Here is a 21,796-nt window from a genome sequence, read left to right as displayed (position 1 = left end):
CAAAGATACCCGAACGAGTTTTACACTTCTATAGCAAAATATCTGAAACTCCAAAATATCCGATCCGAACCCGAATGGGTACCAACGCCCACCCCTGGAAATTGGGTAAACCCCAAGAGGAATAAACATATCTAATAAATGGGTTCGAATCAGGCTCATTAGCTGTGTGATGCTATCTAATGTTCCTTTTTCAAGAAATATCTATATTATTAAAAGAGAAGTACAAAATAGAAATACCCCTTAGTTTTACCATTTATTTACATTAGAATGCCACTGAGATATTTATTGAATCTATATTTAAGCATATTTGTCTTTTTCTAATTTAAATAATAGATTTAAACATTTAATGTCTTTCCAAAATTTAAATAATAGATTTTCTTTATCAAATCATAACCAAAATAAATTTCCTGATATATTTCGTATTAACATATTCAATATTTTTAATATTTATAAGTAATAAATAATAAAATAATAAAATCACACATCATAATCAATTTATATAACATATAAATAAAATATAAAATAGTTTATTCATATATTAGTATAATGCTTTCATAATATAAGTCTAATTAGTTATAAATATTGGATTTGTTTATATGATACATTGTGATATAATAGACGATTAAAATCACAAAATATAATTATTCAAAGTAATAAATAAAATTTTTATGTTTAAAAATGTTATATTAACAATTGAGTAATATATTTTAATTTACATATATATATATATATATTATACCATTAGTACAAAGAAAAAAATTAAAGTGAAATCAAATATTTATACGGTCACGGGTCAAGCTCTAAAAATAAATAACAACATCAAGATTATTTTTTTTAACAAATTTATTTTAATTGAAACTATAGTTCCATATATGTTTATATATTTTATGTATTTATAAATTTATTTTCTTTGTCTTTAAGGAAGCTTAGATTTTGAAATTGGAAAAAATATGACCACCTCTATATTATTTTAATTAGGAAATTTAAAATTTATATCAGAATGTTTTATTAAACTTTTAATTTTTATTTTATTATAACTGCAAACATTAATTTTCAATATGAATTTATGTTTCAATATTACAAATGCATCATTTAATATAAACAAAAAAACTAAAAAACATAAAATAAATACTCGTCCGGTTGGGCGGGTCAAGGTCTAGTATTATTTTAAAGAAATGCACAATGTGTAGTTTTATTGTGGGGATTTATTTTAAAGAAATGCACAATAACCTATGATTGGTTGAATGATTTTTAAATTATTTTTTAAAAAAAATCGAATTTTTTTTTAATTCCACTGCATTAAGTCAAAACATCAGTATTGTAAAACAGAGATCATTTTCACTATGCAGTTTAAACTACACAATTTTGAAGCAAAGTGCAGTTTAAACTACACAATTTTGAAGCAAAAGTAAAATTTTGAACTGAAACTGTGGTTGGGTAAAAATATTTAAAAAAATACAATTTCTGAAACGTTAGTTATTATGAGAAGGGAATATAAAATATGATAGTTGTAACCTATAAGACACACCAGAGCTAAGTAAACATACAAGACACATAATATATAACATTCATAAGATCATTGATTTGTAATTTGTATATATGGTTCTTTAATGCGACATGGAGATAGTATTTAGGTTTTACACATGTCACAGCTCATTACTTCTTTAGGGCTCTCCACAAGTCACAGCTAGTTGTGGACCTGTGGTCAACACACGATAGTATTAGGTTACACATCACAGCTCATTAGGCTCTACACAAGTCACAGCTAGTTGTGGTCAACACACCATACTATTGTGCTTCTCAATGCAACATAAAATCTATTTATAGTCTACCGGTATAGACTAATAATCTAATAATCTAATTACATCTATCAACCCATCAAATCTGAGCAAGATTAGATGTTGGAAGATATCAATTATTAACGACAAATACATTAATTAACGATTCCTAGACAAAATAATCGTCATGGTGGAATATGACTTTTACCTAAAGAAAAATGGTAAAAGGCTAAAGTTCAAAAATAAAGGAATAGTGTTGTTTATAAACACATAAGGGTAAGAACTCCGAGAATCTAGAGATCTGAATTCTCTCAACACTCCCCAAAGAGAGAATGAATGGAAAGGCTACGTCCACAGCTCTACATGCCTCTTAAGAAAATTGTCAAATGCTAGCTTTTGTTTTCTTCTTCTTTTATTTTCAACTTCTTACTTTAAAATTTTTGTTTCCACATTTGTGAGCAAGTCTGAAGTGTGCAGTAAACTTTTTAGCTCTTTTTATTTTTCAAACGTCTGAAGTCGATGTGGTAATTAGACCAATGAGAAAGCAGCTGACATGATATATTCTCTTGCATTCCATCCACATTTTGTCGTATTATATACTAACTGATGTTTTTATTTGCTTTGTAAACAATGAGCAAAAAAGGTAGCTTACAGATTTTTATTGGCCTGTCTCTTCCGATTATTTACGGAGCTAGTAAATTTTAGAAAGCCCACAAGGATATGAGGTAAACCCCAAGAGGAATAAACATATCTAATAAATGGGCTCAAATCAGGCTCATTAGCTGTATGATGCTAAATAATGTTCCTTTTTCAAGAAAAAAAAATTATTTTAAAGAAATGCACAATGTGTAGTTTTATTGTGGGGATTTTTCTTCTTCCATTTCCAATAAAATATATGGAACTTGGGTAGCTGATAATTCATATACCAATCAATTATTGCAATAAGGGCTCTATAACCAATACCCCATCCCAATAATGAAGTAAATATTCCAAAACCCCGTGACGAATGGAATAATCCAACAATCTGGTTCACGGGTGTCTCCAAGACTTAGTATATATACACCCTTCTCATACACATTCACTTTCACATCACAAACACAGCAACAAAATTATAAGAGGATAAAATGGCGAGTAAGAAGGTGGGTGTGATGGTGATGATGATGATGATAGTGGTGGTGATGGCTATTTTTGCCGAGAGGTCAGTGGCGATTGATCTTTGTGGCATGACCCAGTCAGAGTTGAATGAGTGCAAACCAGCGGTGAGCAAGGAGAATCCAACGAACCCATCAACGCTTTGCTGCGACTATCTGAAACACGCTGACATCAGCTGTCTTTGCGGCTACAAGAACTCTCCTTTGCTCGGTTCTTTCGGTATTGATCCGGCGCTCGCTGCTGGACTCCCCACCAAATGTGACATGCCCAACGCTCCAACTTGTTAAGCTTTATGTGTGCTTTTGTCTTTCTCTAAAAATCATGTGTTAATGTTGTCCTTTTATTTTAATTATCACAAGAGTTTATTGGGTAAACCCAAAAAAGTGCTCAAAAAGGATAAAACCAAAGTGAAAACTTCACAAATGACGAGGCCCAAAAACGCCCATACAAGAATTTGAATTTCGAGAAGAACACATACCGGCAATTTCTAAAAAAAAACCAATAAGCGATACAAGTACATAAAAAAAAGCACGGACCCAGAGGCTTATGATTTTACTACACCCGACAACAAACTGACACCAGACTAACATTAATTACTCGCAATTACATTCTTATCTCTAATCTAACCATTCATTTTTTTTTTGGACAAATCTAACCATTCATTTAAATTTTGAATAGACGGTTCTACCTCTAAAACGAAACCAGCAAAATGACATAAAACTACAGAGAATATGGAAAATATATAAGAGAAGCATAAATCAACTGAACATTAACATCCGAGATTAATTTTTGTTTTCTTTCACCAAAGTATTGTCAAAATGGGTGAAAATTAAACTTGAAATAAAGTCATTTAGCTAACCGATCCGGTTTATTGATACCGGAGATTCCACAAAAAGACAAACTAAAAGCATAAACAGACTAGGATAATAAAAGTTTGTTCAGAAACCGATCAGACAACGACGACAGTTAGACCTCTTTGGTCTCGTCGTTCTCACTCTTCTTCGCCGGAGAAACAAAGATCCATGTGAAACCGAAGGGATCCGTCACTTTACCCTTGACTCCACCTTCAACCTCCTCCTCCACTTTGACAGCTCCGGCGCCAACGGCTTTCATAACAGCAGCTTCCACGTCATCAGTTTCGAGAATCGCAGGCATAGTCCCTATCTTCGCACTATGTAACAACATGACAACAGCAAAAAAAAATGTATTTAACAATAAAAACATAATTTTTTTTGTCAGCAATAAAAGCATAATAATACTTGTAAAACGGTTTATAAAACACAAACTACTCTCAGTTGTGTTCCAAAAAAAAACACAAACTACTCTCAGAATACTCTTAATATCACAAATATAATCCAGATCTGAAACCCTAAAACAAGTGGACACAAGAGAGGGTTAAAGAGCTTACTTAGAGTTAACGGAGACGTCAGAAACAACGACGGTAGTGCCAGCGAGCTTGAGCTCGGCAGAGACAAGGTGAGGAAGCTCTTGGTCAGCCTTACGCTTAGGGTAGAGAGAGTGTCCAGTCTCCTCCGCACCAAACACGGTCTTGTAGAAGGCAACAGCGTCACCGACCCTCTGAGACTCCACGATCAGCTGGGGCTTGTACGCGGTGAAGGTAACAGACTTCTCAACAACCGAAGCAACATCTTCCTGAGCCATCTTTGAGAGAAAGGAAAAAACAACACTCGAGAGAAAATGCAAATGGCGTGTGTGAAGGGTACTATCTGGTTATTTATTTTGGAAGCGGAGAAGCGGAATCGTTTTGTAACCGTACGATGATTCTAAACGGGTATAAGAATTGCTTTCACGTCCGGAGACTCACCCTTACTTTTCTTCTTATTTACGATTATACCCCTATTTTCCTAATCCAATTGTCTATTGGGCTATGTGTCTTGTCTACTCGGCGTGTCTCGTCTCAACTAATCCGTTTGCAAAAGTAAATTAATCATTTCGTTATTAGTTAATGCAAAGATTATAGTTGGAATCGAAGGTATCCAGTTTTCCTTATCCAACTGAATGGTTACAGAGGATAAATTAACAATATCTTTCAGTGTATAACCAGATGGGCACAACATTGGTCATATTAAACCAACCAAATATTACAATTATTAAATAGTGACACATCAAACCTTTCCTTGCAGCTTGTAACAGTGGTTATACTAATACGTGATTTCATCAAGAACTTGGAAGGGCGTCTTGTGTACCTAATAACCACAGGTGAAATAACATATATACAATCTTTAAATCTTTAATATGAACGCAGACAAAGAGAGACATTGTATGCAAGTATCTGTTTTTCTTTTACTAAGGAACTCACCCATTCTAGATGTGATGTGATATCAGCAGGATGCATCACACGTGTATATGCTACCCATTACCTACCGAGATTGGATTAAAAAACATCGCACACAATGGGCGATATTCTTTTTCTATCATCTTTTTGGACAATGTTAATCAATTAAATGGCTCAAAGTTGAACCCAAAGTTTCAGTTTCTGGGTTTAGTTTGGCTTGAATGAACAAGAGGAGAAAGGAAATGAGCAAATCATCAAGGGAATAAGAGATTCTCTTCTCCGATCAGATGGAAAGGAGGAAAAACGAAGATGAATAGACTACATAATGAGGAACAGTTGAAGGAGACACAGAGGATAAATGATAAAATATTCATTAGAATAAAAAATAATATTTCGCCGACTGTGGGGATCGAACCCACGGCCACGTGATTAAAAGTCACGCGCTCTACCACTGAGCTAAGTCGGCTTTGCTGATTTAGATTATTAGTAATAGTAATATATTTAATAAAACTGAAACCAAACCACTTCTTAAATAATAAATAAAGATTGGTTATCAATATTGGTTTGGTACACAAATTCAGGTTTTCAATTATGGAAATCTTCTGAGCTGATCAGCAAGGGACCAAATAAAATAATGGTGTTTTATCATTCTTGTTAGAGAAGTTCATTGCCCACTTGAAAAGTGCGAGTGAACGATCATACAAATTTGTCAATAATATATCAAGGTTAATATTTTGATCAACTCATAAGATGAAAAGTCATGTACTAATGATTCAAGGTAGGACATAATCGCTTATCAATGTAATTTTGTTTTCATGAAGTGAGCAAGCCGCAAAGCATGGCAAAGGATTGCTTCATACTGGCTCAATTAGTACAAAACATCTCTTTCTTTCTCATTCAGTATGTCTGGCACATGCTTTATTTCCAAATCTTCTTTTATGTGTAGCTTTATAATACACCGTTGCAATCAGATGTTTCTTTCATGCATATATATAACACATGTTATCTTACTCCATATTAACTTTTACTCCATTTTAGAGAAAAAAATGGAGTAGGGATGGAGATGCCCTTATAACAGAGGTTACACAGTTACTACTACTTATTAGTAGTTGACCACCAAAAGTTAAAATAATTTAATCTGATCAAAAACCTTAACTAGAAGAAGTACCATAACACATGCATTTCTGGCATGGTTCAATTTGCTCAACGAGTTATATATAGGCCGGCGCTGCAACTTGTACAAGCAAGGTTGTTATATTACAATAAGTGACATATTTATCATTGTTTTTTTTTTAACACTGAACTTCATTCATATGAGAAACAAAGAAGGATACAAGGTAGGATTCAGATGCAGAATACAATAGCTGGCAGGTTCCAAACCTCCAGAGACAAAGCCTTAACATGGAGACATAACCCAAACAGAAGATACTAAAAAGAAAACCAATCGAAACAGAGTTGGGACAAAATCACCAGCCAGAGCACACATGCCATAAACCAGAACATCACAGACAAAAGATGCTAGAGAATATGATCAAGTGAACGGAAAATACTGCAAAATGTAAATAATCTTATTGGGGATAAAGAATATTACACAGGTACACATCTATTATACATTACATACATATTATGTATTATGCTACAAGGAGAAAAAAAAAATACATGACAAAGTGCAAAACATGATAAAACAAAACATTCAATCACCTATGATCGCTCCAACAACCGAATCTCAACATTCCATACAAAACCTTCCCACACTTGTTCTTCCCGTCTAAACTTGCGCTCACATCTCATTTCCACTTCAAACAAAGTGAGTATCTGACCTCAAACAGAAGGTTGTGTGTATGTGTATGTGTCTTCAAAAATAAATCCATGAGCAGCCTAAAAGTTTCTAAACTTGTATACTTTAAACACATCTTCATTACAACATTCATCAACCCTTTTGGCGCTACACAATGTCTCTCCCATCACTTTGATCCACTTCGTGGAATTGTAACATAGATGACCGAACCTGCACACAAACACCCATGACATAACACGTTAGTATAACAATTACATATCAAAATAAATAATGAACGTGTTACAAAATGGTGACAGAGATTCAAAATCAATTACCTTATCATCCCCACGAAACTCAGCCTCGTTCTCAACAGCAACACAATCCTTAGGCGTCTCGAACAAAGACATGGAGTACTGTTTGCGAACAACTCCGACATCAAAGTATATAACACCGGAACTAGGTATGTCCACACGGATCCCTTTAACCGGAAACCACAGGAACAGATCGTGAGCCTTTATACCGGACAAACCACCGATGCTTCCGTAGCCTATCGTCCCCGTGATGTTGGCCTCGTAATGTATCTCGCTCTCGTATTTCGCTTCGCACGACCGGTTTAGGTAAACCGAGAACTGTCCCGTCTCCATATCAACGTTGAACTCTTCGACGCCCTTCGGTAACAGCCCCATCGGTAACGCGTGTGCTTTAAGGACATCGTATATAGAATCATTCTCGGCGAGGATCGAGATCGCAAGAGTGGCGATGATAAGAAGGTGGAGAACGCGATGCGTCATCTCTTCGACTGTGTTTGCTTTCGCGATTCAGGAGAAGATGAATGAGGAAGAAGACATTGATGACAGCTTGAAACAGAGTGGAGGAGGATCAGAATTATTGAAGGCGAGAAAGAGGTACGAATCCTCTGCTTCTGTGTTCTCCCTGTCGGAAAAACGAATCAGCCAGTTAAGTGATGCCACGTGGATTAATAAATACTGTGATTGCCTTGGAATGTGAGGGTAACATTTATGATCTGTCTGTCCTGAAGGATGATTGGGCCTAGAGGGTGGAAAATTAATGGACCTTGTCACATGGGAAGTGTGTTGCGGGAATACAACACGCTCGTTTACTCAGCGTGGGAAACAGACGCGAAGCCTTTCTGATGGTTAAAAGTATCAAACCTGGAGGCGCGTGATGCAACTGGCGAGAAAAGCTTAATCTGACAAAAGAATCTCCAAAACGACGATCTTTTTCAAAATAATTCAAGGCTAATCTTTCACACTTGCATGGCTCGCATGTGCGTCTCTTTTGAAAGGATTGTTTTTGTCTCGAAGTTGTAAACTTAGTCAAAACTCTATTTATTACTAATTCTAGACAGTTGTTTGTTTCTTTGTCTTGTTACCATCTTTTCTTTGTAACCACAAATTCTTAGATTTTAAAAATTATATCCGCAATTGACGCACTTACAAAACACAAACTTTAGCATGGGCAAAACCTATAGTAAAAACTCATGCCTAATTTCCTTGTATTAGTTAGAACGTCCATCCTTAAAATGTTTTACGGAAGAAGGCTAACACAAGGTACGTCGTTGATAGTTGAGTCTGGTGAAAACATCTTAAGTGGCAATGCAATTGATTAATTTCTAAGTTAATGTTTGCCATGGGACGAGATGAAAAAGCTTCACTAACTATCCCTTTCATAGTCCTTGTCCATATCTCCGCAATTCATTTGTAAGGACTCTGATCCTATTTTTTCTGGAGTCTTCACTAGCTCAACATCCACTGCTGCCAGCTCTCTCAATTCCTTGCTAGAAAAGCAAACACACACACACAGTAACTTAAATCATTACTAATTAGCTGTAGATTGTTAGTTTCCGTTGTTATACTAATATAAGACAAGAACATGCAAGATCTCCGATCAATAACGTACAACAAGTTGATACCTACATGCACTATAGATGAGTATTAAAAACTAGACAATGAACATATGAATATCCATAAATAAACATAAAGATAAGAGTACGTAAGCAAGAGTTTAAAAATAACATAAACAAGGGTTTCTCCGCAAAACATCATTTCTAGCTAGAGATGTTAAAATGGGTCGCTATATTTAACATCTCTATTCCAAGCTAAATCTATTAGAACATGAGATTTAGTAACTATTCAGTTCATAGCTATAAATGATAGGATATGGATACCTTAAGAACAACACTTTAGAGAAGAAGAACAAACAAACCAAGCTGGACGTTGTCAGCATTATTTCCACTGCATATGATCAATGACTTTCCGACGCCTTCTCGGACACTTTCTTTGCTTCTCGTAGCTTTTCCAGGCCCAGGGTCTCTCCATTCTTTCTAGCCTTTCTCTCAAAGCCTGTTGAGGCTCTAGACCCTCCTACATTTTTCTTGTCTAGGAAGTGATCCTTTTTTTAGCTTTAAAGTGGATATAAAGGGTAGCATTTCCATTTCAAATTGCTTACATGCAAGCATATGGTGGGGTAAATCAGATTCAGATCTATCTCGATCAATACTACACAACAGAGTGATCCCACATTTGAAAACAAGAACGTAGACCAGTCGTAAAGCTCTTCAACATACTTTATACTTTTAACATCATAAATTTTTTTTTTTGTCACAATTTATAATATCATAAATAAACAAACTTTAAACTTTAGCCGAGTAGACCATTGTCTTTTCTTAATATGAACAACTTGACAAACGAAAGAAGTAAAGTTATAAAGGGCATTTATTAACGTTGTGGTCCGTAAGAACGTTGACTCTTAACTCTTAAGCCTACAGCTTTAAAAACAGTATTCAATTTTTTTTTTATAAAACAAAGATCTCGGGGAGTCTGGGTTGATTTGAATATATTCTAAAAGATTGTCGGAATTTTAATAATTTATCTGAAATAAGTGGGACCCATCAAGTATTGTGCTCTTTTGGCGCCTTGGGCTGTAATCACATTCTCTGATTCTTTCTTTCTTTCTCTATCTCTCCACACACGGTTAAAAGCTTTCCCACTAGTCTCTGCACATGTCTTCTCCGTTCATACACGAAGGTTCGTAGAGAAAGAGGGAGAGATCCAATGCGGTGCTCCCCACCGCACTTACCGTGCACTTCACTGGTCGTATTGTTCTTGTCGGTGGCAACTGTCTGCTTAGCCGCCGACCCTTACGTTTTCTTCGACTGGACTGTCTCTTACCTGACCGCTTCTCCTCTAGGCACTCGCCAACAGGTTCCTTCTCTTTCTCTCTCTCAATCTTTCAATCTTGAGAGCAATGTACCAAGTTCTTGAGATCTCGTTGTAGGTTATTGGGATCAATGGGCAGTTCCCTGGTCCCATTCTCAATGTTACTACAAACTGGAATGTGGTTGTGAACGTGAAGAATAATCTTGATGAGCCCTTGCTTCTCACATGGTATGGCTGGTGAATGGTGATTCTTGTTCAAATCTAATAACTTTTTTTTTTGTGATTATCAAACATTGTTCTGTTGTGTTGTAGGAATGGGATCCAACATAGGAAAAACTCGTGGCAAGACGGTGTTTTGGGCACTAACTGTCCTATTCCTTCTGGTTGGAACTGGACTTATGAGTTTCAAGTCAAAGACCAGATTGGTAGTTTCTTTTATTTCCCATCTACAAACTTCCAGAGAGCAGCTGGTGGTTATGGTGGCATCATTATCAACAATAGAGACATCATTCCAGTTCCTTTTCTTTTGCCTGATGGAGATGTTACTCTCTTTATCAGTGATTGGTTCACTAAGAGCCATAAGGTCTACACAAAAATCTGAAAGTTGCTTCATTATTAGTTATCTCTTATGTTTTAACATTCTCTTCTTTTATCAGAAGCTGAGGAAAGATGTTGAGAGTAAGATTGACTTTGGAGCTCCTGATGGCATTCTCATCAATGGCTTTGGACCTTTTCCTTACCGTAGTGAGCTCGCTTCGGGTGGGTTTCCTTATGGGACAATAAACGTTGAACCAGGTATATCCTTCATCTTGATAGCATAATGTGAAAATGTCTCTAATCTAGTTTAACAATCTCATAGATGACCAGAGGTCGTTAGCTCAACTAGAATGGTCCTGACCATTTTGTTACAGGTCCCCAGTTCGAATGACCGCTAGGACGAAACTAATATTATAAGCTGTGGTTTCGGGTCCGGAGGGGCCCGAAACTCCTAGTATTAAAAAAAAAAAATCTCATAGATGTGTTACGCTTTATAATATGATTCTTATTGACCACACTTTCATTTACCAGGAAGAACATACCGTTTCCGTGTTCACAACAGTGGCATAGCAACCACCTTAAACTTCAGAATACAGAATCATAACCTACTTCTTGTTGAGACAGAAGGTTCATACACAGTTCAGCAGAACTACACAAACATGGACATTCATGTGGGTCAATCTTTCTCCTTTCTAGTCACTATGGACCAGTCTGGTAGTAACGACTACTACATTGTAGCCAGCACAAGGTTTACCAAATCATCCTCATCCCCCAAAGCTACCGGAGTCGCTATCTTGCACTACTCTAGCTCCCAAGGACCCGCTTCAGGTCCACTCCCTGATCCTCCTATTGAGTCCGACACATCTTTCTCAATGAACCAAGCACGATCCATAAGGCTGAATGTCTCAGCTGGAGCTGCTCGACCAAACCCTCAGGGATCTTTCAAGTATGGTCAGATTACAGTAACTGATGTCTACGTGATTGTCAACAGTCCACCAGAGAAGATAGATGGGAGGTTGCGTGCCACTCTTAATGGTATATCGTACTTGCCTCCTTCAACACCACTAAAGCTTGCTCAGCAGTACAACATCTCAGGGGTGTACAAGCTGGATTTTCCGAAAAGACCGATGAATAGGCATCCTAAGGTTGATACCTCTGTCATGAATGGCACTTACAAGGGGTTCATGGAGATTATATTTCAGAATAGTGACACTACTGTTAAGAGTTATCACTTGGATGGTTATGCATTCTTTGTTGTCGGGTAAGGTTGCGTTTGGTTATATATATCAGATTCATTTACAAGTAAGTTGATTGATGTTTGTTTTGAAGGATGGACTTTGGTCTGTGGACAGAGAATAGTAGAAGTTTATACAACAAAGGGGATGGGGTTGCTAGATCTACTACGCAGGTGTTTTGTCTCTAACAACTTAAAACTGATGTGTCACATTTGTTTCTCACATGGTTATTAAACGGCTAGCTGCTTGTGTTTACAGGTGTTTCCTGGTGCATGGACGGCTATCTTAGTTTACTTGGACAATGCTGGCATGTGGAACCTTCGAATAGACAATCTCGCCTCATGGTATCTAGGACAAGAGGTGTACTTGAATGTAGTTAATCCTGAGATTGACACATCTGAGAATTCTATTCCTGAAAACACCATTTACTGTGGTCGGCTCTCACCATTACAAAGGTAAGATTTCTCAGAAACACAAAATGTTCTTGTAATATTTCTAAAATTTTGAAGAACTTTCCATAAATAGAATAGAAAGAGCATTGTTTTCTTCTCTTTCCAAACATTTGTTGGTTCATATCATATGCATCTCTGAGATTCAGATATGAATTAGGTTTCATTTTTAATAAAAAATGCTATCTAATCAGATGGACATATCTGCTCAATGTAAAATGGCTGGATTCTTGTTTTTTTTCTCAGTTAATACCTGCCTGAGACAGTTTCATTGGAGACTATTTTTTTCTAGTGATCCTAGGTCACATGTAGTAGTTGATGGAGATGAACTTGTTGAGATGAACCTGGGTCTTGGTGGTTTGTCTGCAGGGATCAGTCACAGAGGGTAAACTTCTCGGGATCAGCGAGGTCTATATTGGCGACAAGCAGAGGGATTCTCCTTGCTCTTTTTGCAATCTTGATTAGTAGTTTAGCCAGATGAGGACTCTGAGGTTTTCAAACAGGACTGGAGGAAGCTGCCAGCCACTACCATCATTATTAAAAGTTGATAATGTTTGGTTTAGTAGCTTGAAGGTTACAGATGCTGTTTTGTTAGTTATGGTGTAGAAATTATTCAACTATCCATCAAGGCATCAAAATATATGTTTATGCTTGAATTGTAATAGAATATTATTTTTCAAGTTACAGCTGAGTATGGTGGATATAAGAACTTGGTTATTAAGACAGCAGTAATCATGTTTGTAATAATCAACATAATTAGTGATTTTACTGCCAAGAATTTTGTTAAGGACATGTCAAGAGATGCATTGATGTCTTTAAGCTATAGACTCATGTACAAGAACATGAGCACTTATATCAAGGATACTACGAATGTTACTTTGAACCATTCGAACCGCATTCTCGCTAATGGGGTCATCAAGGGGACTAGGATGGATAGTTCTGAGGATCCTAAGATGTACTAGTCGTTGCGAGAGGTATATGTTGAACCAATTCACAGGATAAAACCATGACAAACTATTCACGCGGCACTCCCATCTATCTCGGAGCCAGTGAATGAGAAGTACTCCAAGAGCAAAAGCTGAAGAAACTCCAGTGATCATAAACACACCGTGGAATCTGTCAAGGGTTATAGGATTTGATGTATCATCTGCTGTGAATGGAAGTGGAATCTCATGCCATCGTTTCGCAATCTCGTTTAGCCTCCCTTTTGCCCTCAGCTTCGAGATTTCTCTGGACACTTTAGGCGCCAACTCGTCACCCTTTTGAAACATCTGAAACATGGTTTAATTATCAGCAAGTATAAAAGAAGATGAAGAGTAAAGAAACTGATGAAGATAAAAGAGGGATGGATACATACAAATCCGAAACCACTGGTGGTACATTTTGTCTTGACCATGAAAAACTTTGCAGGATTCTCTCCAAGGAGGACTTTGAGGTATGGCAACTCATGAACAACAAATGTGACAGTTTTATTCAACAAGAATTTAGCATATTCTTCAGAAGTACTAAGACCCTTCATACTCGCTACGTGGTTTCCGGGATTGTGGAAGGCAGCCATTGCGACCTCTGATCCAAAAAGGTGACCAACGTGGTTTTTGTTGAAGTTGAATCGTATCTGTTGCACCGTCATCATTGCTGTCAATGTTGCAGTGTAACTCGTTGTCAGTATCAGCACTGCAAATACCCAAACTGTAACTACAAATCTTGATAAGTTGTGTTTTAGCTTCTCCCCTGTCACAAAGGGTAAGCAGCAAATGGTGAAAAACTACATTCAAAACTAAATAAACTAATAGTTGCTCAAAAAAAAACTATATAAACTAATAATGTTGATATTATAGTATTTCATAAATTCATGGAGAATAATTTACAGGAAATTTACTTCTATAAATTTTTATGTTTTCACATATGTTTTTATGAAAAATAAGAATAAGAATGCTTTCATGGGTTATAAATTCATTTTTCAAATGTGTAAATGCGTTTTCAGGAGTAAACTGATAAAATAATATATAAGTATTTTGAAGTGTTAAAAAATAGAGCTAAATTCCATTGTGAATAAAAAACAAACCATACAGTTTTTATTTATATTTATATAAATTTATATATAATAATTATTAGTGCATGATTTTAATATGATTAATATGTTTATTTATTTTAAAAAAAATTATATAAACTTATTCAAATGTATTATATTTTAGTTTAGCGAATATTAATGTAATTTATAGAATTTCTACACTAGTTTAAAGCACCACTCCAATTTCTTGTGACCAAGATGGGTATATAAGAGATAAGAGCAGTACTTACTGTGCGCATAAACAAGGGTAGAGAAGCCAAACCAAAAGATAACTCCAATCTGTTTCGACCAAGATCCCTGAAACTCTTTGTTCTCAGGTCTTTCAATCAACCAAACTATAACACCCGTCAAGACAAAGAAAGCTCCTGTTGTTAACCAAAGGTGTGGTGTTAGAGGTTGCAAAAACACCCACATACTTCTCTCTTTTGGTGCTACAATACCAATACCCATTTCAGTGAACGGCATTGTAAAATCAACATAACTTGATCTATTAAAAGTGATTGTAATATCTCCCACGGCCGCGTCATATTTGTCTTTCTGTATGACGCAAGTGGAGGTAGTTGAGTTTCCACACAATATACATAGATGAATTTTTTTTTTGTAATTGTAAACTTAAGAGTTATGGTTAGTACCTGGCTACTAAGTGCATATGCAAGATCATCGTAGTTACTACCATTGCGCCAAGGTATGAATTCCACTTCATAGTTGAAAGGTCTAATGGAAGCTCGGAAGACGTCTATACAAAACCCTTCAGCGGTTACTTTTTTTGTTACTGGATCAGTCGCCACCTTCACCAGTCTTGGGAACCTGTTGCTAGATGTGACCAGAACTCTCAGTGTTTTTCTCTTTCTTTCTTCTAGTTTGCGCCCTTGCGGACTTTGAATAGTCCCACCGGGCCAGATAATAGTCTCCAAATTGTTATGAGTAGAAGAAGACAAATGTCTTGTATTACTGAAACTACCATTAGAGTTCCAAAATCCTATCCTTCTCTCACCTGATCCTATCAAATTCACAATCTCAAACTTGCTGGACAACAACTTCTTATGCTTGATATGGAAGTCACCACTCAAACCCTTGAACCTACACTCTTTGATAGCCTCAAGAAGAGTTGATGATACATTTGGCATCCTTGTAAACTCTGCGGCTCTCGCCAGCGCCCAAGCGAAATCGTGAGCCCATACGCCAGAGATGCTAAACCGAGTTATCTCAGTCCCAACAGCCTCTTCAAGAGGCAGTGTTTTTCTCCATCTTGCAGTGAAGTTGTGAAGCTCATTTGACACTGGAATGTAAGACCTGAAACCAACCACACCTTCCATTGCTTCTTTTGCATATTCGTGGCCGTTTCTTCCTTGTAAGCTGTTCATGGTTTTGGCAGTGAGGACCCAAGCAAAGCCTTCACACATCATTCTTAATCTCCCAGCACATGTGAAGAGATGAGTTGCTACAAGCTCAGACATGTGCACCACAAAGACAGTGGTTCCCGATTTCTTCATCTTCCTTAACCGATTCATCATCATTTTCTCGCTTGAAGAGACTGTAAAACCAACCTTGGACTGTATACGAACTCCGTTCTCATGGAAATGGTCCACCATGAGCTGCATACTCTCTCTCCAGTCATCGTCATCCTCATAAACAAGAGCAACACTCTTCCACTCAAACCCATGGATGAATGCTGTAATGCCCTTTGCCTCGGACGACGAATCATACGTCGCTTGGATCAAATGACTGTATTTTCTCAATGACAATGACGCTGGAGAGTTGAGTGAAATCACAGGAACCCTAGCTTGCTCCCCAATCTCAGCCAAAAGCTTTGTTTCCTGCAACGAATCCCCACTGATAATCGCCTCCACTCCTACAGTTTGCAGCAGATCAACAGCTGTTTCATTCACAAAGACAGAACATATATAGATTGTTAGTGAATATTAAGACAAAGAGAAGAGAAGAATGTAATTGTTGGAGATAATCTTGAAGTTAACTTAGGACTTAAGTTAAACTAATCCTTATCTAGTTAGGAAAAGGAAACTAGGTTTACTAATGCGTTTTAGGAACTTTGTCTCTATATAAGAAGATGGTGAGATGTGCCATGAACTTGTGAGTTTTAGAGATTGTGTTTGAGAGCTTGAGTTTTGAGTGATTTTCTCAAGTTAATAAAGAGAGTGATTCTTTATATTGTTTGATCATATTCAATCTTTAGAACTTATATTTGGTATCAGAGCAAAACCTTTGCAAAAGAGAAATTAATAATGGGCGATATTACAACCGTGGCTATCAAGAAAGATGGAGGAGGATCATCCTCGATCAAGTGTCCGATGCTTACCACTACAAACTACACCGTTTGGGCCATTCGTATGAAAGTCTTACTTAAGGTTCACAAGGTGTGGGAAGTAGTTGAGAATGAAACCGTTGAACCTGAAAAAAATGACATGGCGACAGCATTAATATTTCAGTCTATTCCAGAGGCGTTTATTCTTCAAGTTGGCGAGCTGGGAACGGCAAAACAAGTTTGGGATGCCATTAGAACTCGTAACGTTGGAGCTGAGCGAGTCAGGGAGGCGCGTCTACAAACCCTAATGTCTGACTTTGATAGATTAAAGATGAAAGAGACCGACACCATTGATGACTTCGTTGGTAAATTATCAGAAATCTCATCTAAGTCAGCTGCATTAGGAGAAACTATGGAGGAATCAAAGCTCGTCAAGAAATTCCTCAAAAGCCTGCCAAGAAAAAAATACATTCACATAGTTGCATCACTTGAACAAATCTTAGACCTCAAGACAACAACGTTTGAAGACATCATTGGTCGTCTAAAGACGTATGAAGAGCGTGTATGTGAGGAAGAAGATGACAATCAAGAAAATCAAAGTAAACTCATGTATGCAAACATGGAGAATCAACATAACAGAGAAAACTACGGCGGCTACAGAGGAAGAGGACGTGGTGGAAGATACAACAACCGAGGAAGAGGACGAGGGAGATCATATTGGGACCAACCTCTCGATATGACCAGAATCACATGCTATCGGTGCGATAAGACTGGACACTTCGCATCGGTTTGTCCTGATCGCCTACTCAAGCTGCAAGAAGCAACGGAAAGTAAAGCGGAAGAAACACATGAGGCTGACGGCTTATTGATGCATGAGATTGTATATCTCAACGAAAAGAATGTACGTCCAAAGGAGTTTGAATCCGGGAAGGATGGAGATCGTATATGGTATCTAGATAATGGAGCATCGAACCATATGACAGGAAATCGAAGTTTCTTTTATCAGATTGATGAAACTATCACTGGAAAGGTACGATTTGGAGATGATTCAAGGATAGATATAAGAGGAAAAGGAGATATTTTGTTTATAACTCAAAACGGCGATAAGAAAGTGCTAGCAGATGTGTACTTCATCCCAGACCTCAAGAGCAACATAATTAGTCTTGGACAAGCAACAGAAGCTGGATGCGATGTAAGAATGAAAGATAGTTACCTTACTCTACACGACAAATCCGGAAACCTAATAGTCAGAGCAAACAGAGCTAAAAATCGTCTTTACAAGGTGATCATGGAGATAGACGAATCTATATGCCTTCAACTTGAAACTCAAAGTGACTCAAGAAAGCTCCACGCAAGGCTAGGACACATTGGGTTCAATGTAATGAAGGTAATGATGAGTAAAGAGTTGGTTTCAGGACTTCCTAAAATAAAACTTGAGAAAGAAACATGTAGCTCATGTCTCCTTGGGAAGCAAGCAAGGGCACCTTTTCCCAAAGCAACGTCTTACCGTGCGAGCAAACTACTTGAACTAGTGCACGGAGACCTCTGCGGGCCAATATCACCATCCACAGCCGGCAAGAAACGATATGTATTTGTGCTCATAGATGATCACTCAAGGTATATGTGGTCTATTCTATTAAGTGAGAAGGGAGAAGCTTTTGATAAGTTTAAACGTTTCAAAGCCGCAGTAGAACATGAGACTGGTGCGTCCATCAAGACGTTAAGAACAGATCATGGGGGAGAATTCACGTCTACAGAGTTTCAAAGTTTCTGTGAAATAGCCGGGATACAAAGACACTTGACAGCCCCCTATACCCCACAGCAAAACGGGGTAGTAGAGAGGAGAAATCGAACTCTTCTAGAGATGACAAGAAGCATTCTTAAACATATGGGAGTTCCAAACTACTTGTGGGGGGAAGCTATTAGACACTCTACATATCTTATTAACAGAGTCGCAACCAAAGCTCTCAATGCTCAGACACCATATGAAGTATTCAAGGGACGAAAACCTGACATCAATCATGTAAGAGTATTTGGATGCATAGGATACACCAAGGTCGACACACATAATGTTAAAAAGCTAGACGATAGGTCTCGTACTCTTGTTCACTTAGGTACGGAACCCGGTTCAAAAGCTTACAGAATGTTTGATCCTACAAGCAAAAGGATAATAGTCAGTAGAGACGTAGTGTTTGACGAAGATAAAAGCTGGAAGTGGAATAAACAAAACACAGAAGAAAACGAGCAACCAGGAAACTTCAAGGTTACGTTTGGAGACTTTGGTAACCAAGGCCTAGAGCAAAGGCCGGAAGAAACAGAGAATGTAAGTCATACCGACGAAGGAAACGAAACTACTAGCATTAATGAGCAAGAAGAACAAACCTCAGTCTCAGAGGATGATGAAGATAACGAGATGGAACATACAGAGCCGAGAAGATCGACAAGGGTTAGCAAAAGGCCAGGCTACCTAGATGATTACATATGCTTGGCAGAAGAAGAAGGTGAACGCCTGTTACTTTTGTTAAACGAAGAGCCATGGGATTTTAAAGAAGCTATGGAAGATAAAGTATGGAGAGATGCATGTGAGGATGAGATTAAGTCTATAGTCAAGAACAAAACATGGAGCTTGGTCGATTTACCGGTGGGAGCCAAGGCAATCGGATTAAAATGGATCTTCAAGTTGAAACGTAATGCAGATGGAAGCATAAACAAACACAAGTCGAGATTGGTCGCCAAAGGATATATCCAGAGGCATGGAGTTGATTTCGATGAGGTCTTTGCCCCTGTTGCACGCATTGAAACCATAAGGTTCATCATAGCACTAGCAGCATCAAACGGATGGGAAATTCACCACTTAGATGTCAAAACCGCATTCCTACATGGTGACCTAAAGGAAGATGTCTACGTCAGCCAACCTGAAGGTTTCGAAATCAAAGGTAGTGAGGGAAAAGTTTATAAGTTACATAAGGCATTATACGGTTTGAGACAGGCTCCAAGAGCTTGGAATGAAAAGCTAAATCAGGTTCTCGAGTCTTTGAAGTTCACAAGATGCTCTAAAGAGCCCTCTCTGTACCGGAAACAAGTGAAAGCTCAAAAACTGTTGGTGGCTGTCTACGTAGATGATCTTTTAGTCACAGGTTCAAACGTAAGAATGATCTACGAGTTCAAAGAAGAGATGTCAGCCAACTTCGAGATGAGCGATCTCGGTCTATTAACCTATTATCTAGGTATCGAAGTGAGTCAAGGTGAAGATGGGATAAGGTTAAACCAAGAAAGGTACGCCAAGAAGATCTTGTCGCAAACTGGTATGGAAGAGTGCAATGCGGTATTAACTCCAATGGAGTTCGGCTTAAAGCTATCAAAAGCAAGTGATGAACAGAGCATTGACGAGAAGGAGTATAGGCGAAACATTGGATGCCTACGGTATCTACTACACTCACGGCCTGATCTTGCATTTTGTGTAGGGATGCTGAGTAGGTACATGCACGATCCAAAGAAGTCTCACGGGGCAGCACTCAAGCAGATTCTACGGTATCTAAAAGGAACTACCTCTCTTGGTTTTCACTTCAAAAGAACGAGCAAAACAGAGTTGATGGGCTATAGTGATTCAAGTCACAACATCGATGAGGATGATGGCAGAAGCACCACCGGGCATATCTTCTACTTGAATACATGTCCAATAACGTGGTGCTCACAAAAGCAAGGTACTGTGGCTCTGTCCTCCTGTGAAGCAGAGTTTATGGCCGCCACCGAAGCCGCAAAGCAAGCCATTTGGTTACAAGAACTCCTAGAAGAAGTATCAGAGAAGCCGTGCAACAAAGTGATGATCCGACTAGACAATAAATCTGCCATTGCCTTGACAAAGAATCCAGTGTTTCATGGACGCAGTAAGCATATCCATAAACGCTACCACTTCATACGAGAGTGCATCGAAAACAACTTGGTCGACGTTCAACATATACCGGGAAGTGAACAAAAGGCAGACATCTTGACTAAAGCACTTGGAAGAATCAAATTCAAAGAGATGAGAGATCTTGTTGGGATGGAAGATATTAACTTCAAGATTAAGGGGAAAAATGTTGGAGATAATCTTGAAGTTAACTTAGGACTTAAGTTAAACTAATCCTTATCTAGTTAGGAAAAGGAAACTAGGTTTACTAATGCGTTTTAGGAACTTTGTCTCTATATAAGAAGATGGTGAGATGTGCCATGAACTTGTGAGTTTTAGAGATTGTGTTTGAGAGCTTGAGTTTTGAGTGATTTTCTCAAGTTAATAAAGAGAGTGATTCTTTATATTGTTTGATCATATTCAATCTTTAGAACTTATAGTAATCACTGTTACCAGAAGCAAGAGCAAGGATAGGTTCCCCGCGAGAGTTTCTGACTGAAAGAGAGACTATTGTTTTGTAGTCACTATTAACGGCGTAGAAATCGGAAAGCGCCATGGAAACGGAGCTTCCAAGTATCTTGCCCTCCACGGAACCCAAATCCAAAACTAACCCTACCCTGACTTGGACTCGAAACGGAGTCCACTCATGCTTGGATCCGACGTCGTTTTGACTCGAAGCAAAATAGTTAGAGGAGATGATGAGGAGAAATGAAACCAGAACTGGATTTTGAATCCCAAGCCTCTCCATAAAAAAAAAGAAGTTTCCAATTTTGAATTCAAAAAAAAGAAAAGAATAAGTTTCCAATTGAAAGACATGTGTACTTGTTCATTTTTATTTATATAACCGAGTCTAGCTAACCAAACACATGCAGTGTTTTGTTTTTCCACTGTTAATTATTCAACTATGGTAGAAAAGGTTAAAGTTTCATTTTTTCAAAAGTTACAAACACATGTCTACTTTTAACTTCATTTTTTTTCAGTCAAAAAGGTTTCAAAATTTTCCATTGGACGGTAGTCAACGAGAAAGAGTTATTTCTTTGGATTACCAATTCAAAAGGAAACTTAAGGTAGGTTTCCGAGATTACTCTTTCGGTTAAATCATCGTTTAAGGGAATTCGATTATATTTTTCTAAAGATTTTTTCAAAGAAAAGTAATTAATTAAGGCAAAT

The 21,796-nt window shown here is 37.6% G+C and overlaps 5 protein-coding genes and 1 non-coding gene across 7 annotated transcripts; 2 read left to right on the top strand and 4 right to left on the bottom strand.

Annotated features, from left to right (window-relative positions):
• Positions 1-2,847: 2,847 nt before the first annotated feature.
• Positions 2,848-3,234, top strand: LOC106425178 (putative lipid-transfer protein DIR1). Its single transcript, XM_013865906.3, has one exon. It carries the CDS (start codon positions 2,903-2,905, stop codon positions 3,215-3,217), a length of 315 nt encoding a protein of 104 aa, XP_013721360.1. The 5' UTR covers positions 2,848-2,902; the 3' UTR covers positions 3,218-3,234.
• Positions 3,235-3,640: 406 nt separating this feature from the next.
• On the bottom strand, positions 3,641-4,694 carry BNAA02G30200D (uncharacterized protein At5g48480). Its single transcript, XM_013865912.3, has 2 exons — positions 4,339-4,694; positions 3,641-4,101 (listed from the first exon to the last, which is right to left on the bottom strand). The coding sequence occupies exons 1-2, from the start codon at positions 4,590-4,592 to the stop codon at positions 3,897-3,899; spliced, it is 459 nt and encodes a 152-aa protein (XP_013721366.1). The 5' UTR covers positions 4,593-4,694; the 3' UTR covers positions 3,641-3,896.
• Positions 4,695-5,620: 926 nt separating this feature from the next.
• On the bottom strand, positions 5,621-5,692 carry TRNAK-UUU. The gene has a single exon. It is a non-coding gene; the product is annotated as a tRNA-Lys (tRNA).
• Positions 5,693-6,773: 1,081 nt separating this feature from the next.
• Positions 6,774-7,988, bottom strand: BNAA02G30190D. Its single transcript, XM_013844174.3, has 2 exons — positions 7,339-7,988; positions 6,774-7,234 (listed from the first exon to the last, which is right to left on the bottom strand). Exons 1-2 carry the CDS (start codon positions 7,792-7,794, stop codon positions 7,172-7,174), a joined length of 519 nt encoding a protein of 172 aa, XP_013699628.1. The 5' UTR covers positions 7,795-7,988; the 3' UTR covers positions 6,774-7,171.
• Positions 7,989-9,927: 1,939 nt separating this feature from the next.
• Positions 9,928-13,190, top strand: LOC106403338 (monocopper oxidase-like protein SKU5). 2 transcript variants are annotated; one of them, XM_022705287.2, is made up of 8 exons: positions 9,928-10,227; positions 10,301-10,410; positions 10,495-10,765; positions 10,839-10,977; positions 11,251-11,980; positions 12,049-12,127; positions 12,213-12,409; positions 12,696-13,190. In XM_022705287.2, the coding sequence occupies exons 1-8, from the start codon at positions 10,078-10,080 to the stop codon at positions 12,790-12,792; spliced, it is 1,773 nt and encodes a 590-aa protein (XP_022561008.1). In that variant the 5' UTR covers positions 9,928-10,077; the 3' UTR covers positions 12,793-13,190. The 2 variants fall into 2 exon arrangements, with proteins under 2 accessions (XP_022561008.1, XP_013699636.1); XM_013844182.3 differs by having other exon boundaries at positions 9,938-10,227; positions 12,773-13,190.
• A 176-nt stretch (positions 13,191-13,366) lies between these two features.
• LOC106414800 (glutamate receptor 1.2-like) lies at positions 13,367-21,385 on the bottom strand. Its single transcript, XM_048745454.1, has 4 exons — positions 21,080-21,385; positions 15,107-16,350; positions 14,705-15,011; positions 13,367-14,134 (listed from the first exon to the last, which is right to left on the bottom strand). Exons 1-4 carry the CDS (start codon positions 21,372-21,374, stop codon positions 13,617-13,619), a joined length of 2,364 nt encoding a protein of 787 aa, XP_048601411.1. The 5' UTR covers positions 21,375-21,385; the 3' UTR covers positions 13,367-13,616.
• Between the last annotated feature and the right edge of the window lie 411 nt (positions 21,386-21,796).

This window comes from Brassica napus, chromosome A2, assembly GCF_020379485.1.
Source record: "Brassica napus cultivar Da-Ae chromosome A2, Da-Ae, whole genome shotgun sequence".
Taxonomy (NCBI): domain Eukaryota; kingdom Viridiplantae; phylum Streptophyta; class Magnoliopsida; order Brassicales; family Brassicaceae; genus Brassica; species Brassica napus.
This window is presented reverse-complemented; position numbering and strand designations above follow the sequence as displayed.